This window comes from Carcharodon carcharias, chromosome 2 (assembly GCF_017639515.1).
Source record: "Carcharodon carcharias isolate sCarCar2 chromosome 2, sCarCar2.pri, whole genome shotgun sequence".
In the NCBI taxonomy this organism is placed as follows: Eukaryota; Metazoa; Chordata; class Chondrichthyes; order Lamniformes; family Lamnidae; genus Carcharodon; species Carcharodon carcharias.
In genome coordinates, this window is record NC_054468.1 from 34226772 (window position 1) to 34236321 (window position 9550).

The window sequence follows — 9550 nt, forward strand, 5'->3', positions numbered from 1 at the left end:
ATTCCTCCAAGGATCTATCCTTAACCCCCTCCTATTTCTCCTCTGTATGCTGGCCCTTTGGTGATGTCATATAAAAACGTAGCATCAGTTTCCACTTATCTGCTGACAATACCCAACTCTACCCCACCAGCACCTCTCTCAACAACTCCACTGTCCCTACTTTGTCAGGCTGCTTGTTGGACATTTAGTATTGGATGAGCAGAAATTTCCTTCAACTTAACTATTGAGAGGATAGAAGCCATCTGGTAAATCCCACCACTGAATCCTTTCCACTGTCTGAGGCTGAACCAGATTGTTTACAAGTTCTATGTCATATTTGACTCCGGGATGGACTCCTGACCACATCCATGCTATCGCTGAAACAGCCTTTGGCATCACCCAACTCCACTCCATTCTTAGCTCATCTGCTGAAACCCTCATCTACACCTATCTTTCCTCTCAACTTGATTGTTCCAATTCACTCCTGACCAACCTCCCTTGTTTTATCCCCTTTAAACTCCATCACCCAAAACTCTGCTTGTCCCAACTCGTTCCAAGTTCCATTAGTCCATTGCCCGTGTTCACTGACCTACGCTGGCTGGTGGTTAAGCAGCAACTTGCTTTATAAATTCATGTTTTCAAATCCCTCCATGGACTCGCCCCTTCCTATCTTTACAATCTCCTCCGTGAGCCTCTTGAGATCCCAGCGCTGCTCTTAAGCATTCCTGATTTTTAGTTCTTTCATTGGTAGCTGTGCCTTTGGCTGCCAATGTCCTTAACTCTCTCAAATTATTTCCCAAAATCCCACTTTGCCAAAGCATTGCCCCACATTACTGAGGATAAATTTCCCTGAAGTTTTTGGTGCCATCATTCCTCACTTTTGAGTTCAGTTTCCCTTAAATTGCTGTGATGACATCTTGTATCACCTTCAAGCTACGAGTCCACCTACATCACAAGTTGGGACAGCAACATATGAAGCAAGTTCATTTTTTTTTTATTCGTTATGCATTTATTGCTCATCCCTAATTGCCCTTGTTCAGAGGGCAGTTAAGAGTCAACCACATTGCTGTGGGTCTGGAGTCACATGTAGTCCAAACCAGGCAGATTTCCTTCCCTAAAGGAACCAGAACGACAATGATTTCATGGTCTTCATCAGACTTTTAATTCCAGATTTTTTTTTATTGAATTCAAATCTCACTATCTGCTATGGTGGGATTTGAACCTGGGTCCCCAGACCATTACCTTGGGTCTCTGGAATACCAGTCCAGTGACAATACCACTATGCCACCACCTCCCCCTAGTCCAATTGCAGCCAGATTTGGACAGTATCCAGCCTTGGGCTGACAAGTGGCAAGTAACATTCATGCCACACACACACCAGGCAATGACCATCTCCAACAAGAGAAAATCCAACCATCACCCCTTGACGTTCAAAGACATTACGAACACTGAATCCCCCACTATCAACATCCTGGGAGTTACCATTGACCAGAAACTGAACTGGACTAGCCATATAAATACTGTGGCTACAAGAGCAGGTCAGAGGCTAGGAATTGTGCAACGAGTAATCACCTCCTGACTCCCCAAAGCCTGTCAACCATCTACAAGGCACAAGTCAGGAGAGTGATGGAATACTCCCCACTTGCCTGGATGAGCGCAGCTCCCACAACACTCAATAAGCTTGACACCATCCAGGACAAAGCAGTTCGCTTGATTGGCATCACATTCACAAACATTCACTCCCTTCACCACCGAAGCACAGTAGAAGCAGTGTGTCCCACCTGCAAGATGCACTGCAGGAATTCACCAAGGCTCCTTCGACAGCACCTTCCAAACCCAGGACCACTACCATCTAGAAGGACAAGGGCAGCAGATAAATGGGAACACCACCACCTGGAAGTTCCCCTCCATATTACTCACCATCCTGCCTTGGAAATATATCACTGTTTAATTACTGTCGCTAGGTCAAAATCATGGAACTCCTTTAACAGCACTGTGGGTGTACCTACACCACATGGACTGCAGCGGTTCAAGAAGGTAGCTCCCCACCACCTTCTGAAGGGCAACTAGGGATGGGCAATAAATGCTGGCCCAGCCAGCGAAAGTCCATATCCTGTGAATGAATTAAAAAAGTTAGTATTAACTATATATTTTTAAATTATTTTTCATCTAGTAAAACTCCAAATAGAGTCTGGATTGTTGGAGGTAAAAACAAAGAAGAGGTGAGGCTAGAACAGAGAAATTCAAAGGTCTACTGTCCATACAGTGCAACTGGTAACTTCACGGTAAGAGTCAAAATTCTTTCAAACATTGAGTTATTCACTGCATTAGTGAATTTGCAGCTTATTCTAAACTAGCCCGCTTGAAAGCAGCATTTTTTTAAAAAAACAGTAATTTAGTTGTACAGAACTTCAGTATTGCTTGAAAAAAAACTGTCAAAGTTTTTTATCTTGCACTCATCAGGTCAATTTGTAAGAAAATACTAATGCCAGGGAAACAACATATTTATACTGTATAGGAAGAGTGCTGACTGGTTGGCAAGTGAACTCTGGTAGAGTTCACTTGCCAGCCAATCAGCACTCTTCTCATACAGTATAAATGTTGTTCCCCCTGACATTTATTTTCTTGCAAATTGTCCTGATGAGTGCAAGACAGAAAGCTTCAACAATTTTTTTTAAATCCTGTAGTGAGATAAGTCAGATCCACTGTGGAAAATTTGTAACCCAAAACATTTATGCAGGTAATATAGATATGCTCAACCAGTTCAAATTTCCTGTTTTGCATAGGTCCTGAAGTGTTTAAAATGTAGATAATGCTCTGTTGATTTTGATAGTCCAGCTATTTACTGTATTTAGCATTCTATAAATGAATATAGATTTGTATGTCAAAGGATTAATGTTTGTGGATGATGCAACTGTGCCTCTGCCTGAGATCCCAAATATCACAGATGCCAGTGTTCAGCCAATTCGATTCACTCTACATGATATCAGAAAACGGCTGAAGGCACTAGGTGCAGTAAGGGCCTAGAGGCCTACAACTCCCCAGCAATAGTACTGAAGACTTATGCTTCAGAATTAGCTGTACTCTGAGCCAAGCAGTTTCAGTACAGCTCCAACACTAGCACCTGCCTGACAATGTGGAGATTTTTGTAGATATGTCCTATTCTCAAAAAGTTGGATAAATCTAATCCAGCCAATTACTGCCCTATCAGCCTAATCTCATTCATCAGAAAAGAGATAAAAGGTGTCACAACAGAGGTACAGAGTGACGTTTACTCAGCTATAACCTACTTACTTTGCTCAATTAGGGTTCAGCTAGGGCCATACTGTTTCTGGCTCATTTCACCCTGAGTCCAAATATAGAAAGAAGAGCTGAATTCCAGAGGTGACTTACGAGTGACTCCCCTTGACATCGAAGAAGCCTTTGACTAAGCATTTGATTAAGGAGCTTTCGCAAAGTTGAGTCAATGGGAATCAGGGAAAACCCTCCAATGGTTGGAATCCTACCTAGTGCAAGGAAGATGTTTGTGGTTGTTGGAGGCCAATCATCTCAGCGCTAGGACATCACTGCAGGAGTTTCTTAGGGCAATGTCCTATGTGTTAATCACAATGAGAGGTTGTGGTGGAAGAATTAATCCAGGCAGGTCTCTTGGTTAAAGCTGCTTTATTTCCAAGACAACTCAGCGCTACTAACTTCCTAGTAGCTTCCAAACAGTGTTCCAGCTGGAGCTTTTAATTCTATTCAGTTGAGATAATTAATGCCCATCATCTGTTTAACTACCTATTGGTTTTAATGAGATTGCCATATTAACACTCCACCCATCTTCAATTGCTTCATCAATGGCCTCCTCTCCATCATAAGATCAGAAGTGGGGATATTCATAGATGATTGCACAGTGCCATTCACTGATACTGAAAAAGACTATTCCATATGGAGGAATATCTGGATAACATTCAGGCTTGGACTGATAAGTGGCAAATAAGACTTATGGCACAAGCGTCAAGCAATGACCATCTCAGTTAGGAGAGGGTCCAACCATATTCTCTTGACAGTCAATGGCATTGCCATTGTTTGTGGCTATAGGACAAGTCAGAGGCTGGAATTTCTGCTGTGATTAACTTACCACCTGACTCCCCAAAGCTTGTCCACCATTTACAGTGCTCAAGTTGGTTGTGTGATGGAATGTTGTTCACTTGCGTGGGTAAATGCTGTCCAACAACACTCAAGAAGCTCGACACCATCCAGGACAATGTAGTCAGCTGCATTGGCACCTTTAATATTCATGCCCTCCACTACTGGTGCATATAGGTGGCACTGTGTACCATCCACAGATGTACTACAACCCGCCAAGGCTCCTTCCACAGCACCTTCCAAGCCTGTGACCTCTACTGCCTAGAAAAAAAATAGGACAGCAGAAGCATGGGAACACTACCACCTGCAAGTTTCCTTCCAAGCCACACATCCTGACTTGGAGCTGTAATGATGTTCTATTATGGTTAAAATCCTGTAACTCCATTACAGCAGAGTGTACCTACATCACATGGACTACAGCAACTCAAGCAGGCAGGTAATCACCACCTTGAGGGCAATTAGGGATGATCACATCCCATGAATGCATTTGAAAAATATAAAAAATCCACTTTTTCCAATTTGAATGACGAAGAAGTCATTTGGACTCTAGATTTTCTCCTGTTGTATTGTTGCATTCCTTTTTTTATATAGACTAAACATATCTGTCTTGTCGCAGCAATTGCCCTCTTGCATTTTTGCTCTCACTCACCCTGCCTTGGGTGTGTTTTCTCTCTCTCTGTCTGCCCCTCTCTCTCTCTCTGTCTGCCCCTCTCTCTCTCTCTGTCTGCCCCTCTCTCTCTCTGTCTGCCCCTCTCTCTCTCTGTCTGCCCCTCTCTCTCTCTGTCTGCCCCTCTCTCTCTCTGTCTGCCCCTCTCTCTCTCTGTCTGCCCCTCTCTCTCTCTGTCTGCCCCTCTCTCTCTCTGTCTGCCCCTCTCTCTCTCTGTCTGCCCCTCTCTCTCTCTGTCTGCCCCTCTCTCTCTCTGTCTGCCCCTCTCTCTCTCTGTCTGCCCCTCTCTCTCTCTGTCTGCCCCTCTCTCTCTCTGTCTGCCCCTCTCTCTCTCTGTCTGCCCCTCTCTCTCTCTGTCTGCCCCTCTCTCTCTCTGTCTGCCCCTCTCTCTCTCTGTCTGCCCCTCTCTCTCTCTGTCTGCCCCTCTCTCTCTCTGTCTGCCCCTCTCTCTCTCTGTCTGCCCCTCTCTCTCTCTGTCTGCCCCTCTCTCTCTCTGTCTGCCCCTCTCTCTCTCTGTCTGCCCCTCTCTCTCTCTGTCTGCCCCTCTCTCTCTCTGTCTGCCCCTCTCTCTCTCTGTCTGCCCCTCTCTCTCTCTGTCTGCCCCTCTCTCTCTCTGTCTGCCCCTCTCTCTCTCTGTCTGCCCCTCTCTCTCTCTGTCTGCCCCTCTCTCTCTCTGTCTGCCCCTCTCTCTCTCTGTCTGCCCCTCTCTCTCTCTGTCTGCCCCTCTCTCTCTCTGTCTGCCCCTCTCTCTCTCTGTCTGCCCCTCTCTCTCTCTGTCTGCCCCTCTCTCTCTCTGTCTGCCCCTCTCTCTCTCTGTCTGCCCCTCTCTCTCTCTGTCTGCCCCTCTCTCTCTCTGTCTGCCCCTCTCTCTCTCTGTCTGCCCCTCTCTCTCTCTGTCTGCCCCTCTCTCTCTCTGTCTGCCCCTCTCTCTCTCTGTCTGCCCCTCTCTCTCTCTGTCTGCCCCTCTCTCTCTCTGTCTGCCCCTCTCTCTCTCTGTCTGCCCCTCTCTCTCTCTGTCTGCCCCTCTCTCTCTCTGTCTGCCCCTCTCTCTCTCTGTCTGCCCCTCTCTCTCTCTGTCTGCCCCTCTCTCTCTCTGTCTGCCCCTCTCTCTCTCTGTCTGCCCCTCTCTCTCTCTGTCTGCCCCTCTCTCTCTCTGTCTGCCCCTCTCTCTCTCTGTCTGCCCCTCTCTCTCTCTGTCTGCCCCTCTCTCTCTCTGTCTGCCCCTCTCTCTCTCTGTCTGCCCCTCTCTCTCTCTGTCTGCCCCTCTCTCTCTCTGTCTGCCCCTCTCTCTCTCTGTCTGCCCCTCTCTCTCTCTGTCTGCCCCTCTCTCTCTCTGTCTGCCCCTCTCTCTCTCTGTCTGCCCCTCTCTCTCTCTGTCTGCCCCTCTCTCTCTCTGTCTGCCCCTCTCTCTCTCTGTCTGCCCCTCTCTCTCTCTGTCTGCCCCTCTCTCTCTCTGTCTGCCCCTCTCTCTCTCTGTCTGCCCCTCTCTCTCTCTGTCTGCCCCTCTCTCTCTCTGTCTGCCCCTCTCTCTCTCTGTCTGCCCCTCTCTCTCTCTGTCTGCCCCTCTCTCTCTCTGTCTGCCCCTCTCTCTCTCTGTCTGCCCCTCTCTCTCTCTGTCTGCCCCTCTCTCTCTCTGTCTGCCCCTCTCTCTCTCTGTCTGCCCCTCTCTCTCTCTGTCTGCCCCTCTCTCTCTCTGTCTGCCCCTCTCTCTCTCTGTCTGCCCCTCTCTCTCTCTGTCTGCCCCTCTCTCTCTCTGTCTGCCCCTCTCTCTCTCTGTCTGCCCCTCTCTCTCTCTCTGTCTGCCCCTCTCTCTCTCTCTGTCTGCCCCTCTCTCTCTCTCTGTCTGCCCCTCTCTCTCTCTCTGTCTGCCCCTCTCTCTCTCTCTGTCTGCCCCTCTCTCTCTCTCTGTCTGCCCCTCTCTCTCTCTCTGTCTGCCCCTCTCTCTCTCTCTGTCTGCCCCTCTCTCTCTCTCTGTCTGCCCCTCTCTCTCTCTCTGTCTGCCCCTCTCTCTCTCTCTCTGTCTGCCCCTCTCTCTCTCTCTCTGTCTGCCCCTCTCTCTCTCTCTCTGTCTGCCCCTCTCTCTCTCTCTCTGTCTGCCCCTCTCTCTCTCTCTCTGTCTGCCCCTCTCTCTCTCTCTCTGTCTGCCCCTCTCTCTCTCTCTCTGTCTGCCCCTCTCTCTCTCTCTCTGTCTGCCCCTCTCTCTCTCTCTCTGTCTGCCCCTCTCTCTCTCTCTCTGTCTGCCCCTCTCTCTCTCTCTCTGTCTGCCCCTCTCTCTCTCTCTCTGTCTGCCCCTCTCTCTCTCTCTCTGTCTGCCCCTCTCTCTCTCTCTCTGTCTGCCCCTCTCTCTCTCTCTCTGTCTGCCCCTCTCTCTCTCTCTCTGTCTGCCCCTCTCTCTCTCTCTCTGTCTGCCCCTCTCTCTCTCTCTCTGTCTGCCCCTCTCTCTCTCTCTCTGTCTGCCCCTCTCTCTCTCTCTCTGTCTGCCCCTCTCTCTCTCTCTCTGTCTGCCCCTCTCTCTCTCTCTCTGTCTGCCCCTCTCTCTCTCTCTCTGTCTGCCCCTCTCTCTCTCTCTCTGTCTGCCCCTCTCTCTCTCTCTCTGTCTGCCCCTCTCTCTCTCTCTCTGTCTGCCCCTCTCTCTCTCTCTCTGTCTGCCCCTCTCTCTCTCTCTCTGTCTGCCCCTCTCTCTCTCTCTCTGTCTGCCCCTCTCTCTCTCTCTCTGTCTGCCCCTCTCTCTCTCTCTCTGTCTGCCCCTCTCTCTCTCTCTCTGTCTGCCCCTCTCTCTCTCTCTCTGTCTGCCCCTCTCTCTCTCTCTCTGTCTGCCCCTCTCTCTCTCTCTCTGTCTGCCCCTCTCTCTCTCTCTCTGTCTGCCCCTCTCTCTCTCTGTCTGCCCCTCTCTCTCTCTGTCTGCCCCTCTCTCTCTCTGTCTGCCCCTCTCTCTCTCTCTGTCTGCCCCTCTCTCTCTCTGTCTGCCCCTCTCTCTCTCTGTCTGCCCCTCTCTCTCTCTGTCTGCCCCTCTCTCTCTCTGTCTGCCCCTCTCTCTCTCTGTCTGCCCCTCTCTCTCTCTGTCTGCCCCTCTCTCTCTCTGTCTGCCCCTCTCTCTCTCTGTCTGCCCCTCTCTCTCTCTGTCTGCCCCTCTCTCTCTCTGTCTGCCCCTCTCTCTCTCTGTCTGCCCCTCTCTCTCTCTGTCTGCCCCTCTCTCTCTCTGTCTGCCCCTCTCTCTCTCTGTCTGCCCCTCTCTCTCTCTGTCTGCCCCTCTCTCTCTCTGTCTGCCCCTCTCTCTCTCTGTCTGCCCCTCTCTCTCTCTGTCTGCCCCTCTCTCTCTCTGTCTGCCCCTCTCTCTCTCTGTCTGCCCCTCTCTCTCTCTGTCTGCCCCTCTCTCTCTCTCTGTCTGCCCCTCTCTCTCTCTGTCTGCCCCTCTCTCTCTCTCTGTCTGCCCCTCTCTCTCTCTCTGTCTGCCCCTCTCTCTCTCTCTGTCTGCCCCTCTCTCTCTCTCTGTCTGCCCCTCTCTCTCTCTCTGTCTGCCCCTCTCTCTCTCTCTGTCTGCCCCTCTCTCTCTCTCTGTCTGCCCCTCTCTCTCTCTCTGTCTGCCCCTCTCTCTCTCTCTGTCTGCCCCTCTCTCTCTCTCTGTCTGCCCCTCTCTCTCTCTCTGTCTGCCCCTCTCTCTCTCTCTGTCTGCCCCTCTCTCTCTCTCTGTCTGCCCCTCTCTCTCTCTCTGTCTGCCCCTCTCTCTCTCTCTGTCTGCCCCTCTCTCTCTCTCTGTCTGCCCCTCTCTCTCTCTCTGTCTGCCCCTCTCTCTCTCTCTGTCTGCCCCTCTCTCTCTCTCTGTCTGCCCCTCTCTCTCTCTCTGTCTGCCCCTCTCTCTCTCTCTGTCTGCCCCTCTCTCTCTCTCTGTCTGCCCCTCTCTCTCTCTCTGTCTGCCCCTCTCTCTCTCTCTGTCTGCCCCTCTCTCTCTCTCTGTCTGCCCCTCTCTCTCTCTCTCTGTCTGCCCCTCTCTCTCTCTCTGTCTGCCCCTCTCTCTCTCTCTGTCTGCCCCTCTCTCTCTCTCTGTCTGCCCCTCTCTCTCTCTCTCTGTCTGCCCCTCTCTCTCTCTCTCTGTCTGCCCCTCTCTCTCTCTCTGTCTGCCCCTCTCTCTCTCTCTGTCTGCCCCTCTCTCTCTCTCTCTGTCTGCCCCTCTCTCTCTCTCTCTGTCTGCCCCTCTCTCTCTCTCTCTGTCTGCCCCTCTCTCTCTCTCTCTGTCTGCCCCTCTCTCTCTCTCTCTGTCTGCCCCTCTCTCTCTCTCTCTGTCTGCCCCTCTCTCTCTCTCTCTGTCTGCCCCTCTCTCTCTCTCTCTGTCTGCCCCTCTCTCTCTCTCTCTGTCTGCCCCTCTCTCTCTCTCTCTGTCTGCCCCTCTCTCTCTCTCTCTGTCTGCCCCTCTCTCTCTCTCTCTGTCTGCCCCTCTCTCTCTCTCTCTGTCTGCCCCTCTCTCTCTCTCTCTGTCTGCCCCTCTCTCTCTCTCTCTGTCTGCCCCTCTCTCTCTCTCTCTGTCTGCCCCTCTCTCTCTCTCTCTGTCTGCCCCTCTCTCTCTCTCTCTGTCTGCCCCTCTCTCTCTCTCTCTGTCTGCCCCTCTCTCTCTCTCTCTGTCTGCCCCTCTCTCTCTCTCTCTGTCTGCCCCTCTCTCTCTCTCTCTGTCTGCCCCTCTCTCTCTCTCTCTGTCTGCCCCTCTCTCTCTCTCTCTGTCTGCCCCTCTCTCTCTCTCTCTGTCTGCCCCTCTCTCTCTCGCTCTGTCTGCCCCTCTCT

At 51.0% G+C, this 9550-nt stretch overlaps 1 protein-coding gene across 3 annotated transcripts in view; it reads left to right on the top strand.

Moving 5' to 3' along the window:
- The window catches only part of LOC121269667 (transferrin receptor protein 1-like), a 61028-nt gene that overhangs the window by 18483 nt on the left and 32995 nt on the right, over positions 1-9550 (top strand). For all 3 annotated transcript variants that reach the window (XM_041174464.1, XM_041174479.1, XM_041174473.1), the window contains exon 6: positions 2153-2264. In XM_041174464.1, coding sequence (XP_041030398.1) covers positions 2153-2264 — 112 coding nt within the window. The remainder of the gene's footprint in view (positions 1-2152; positions 2265-9550) is intronic.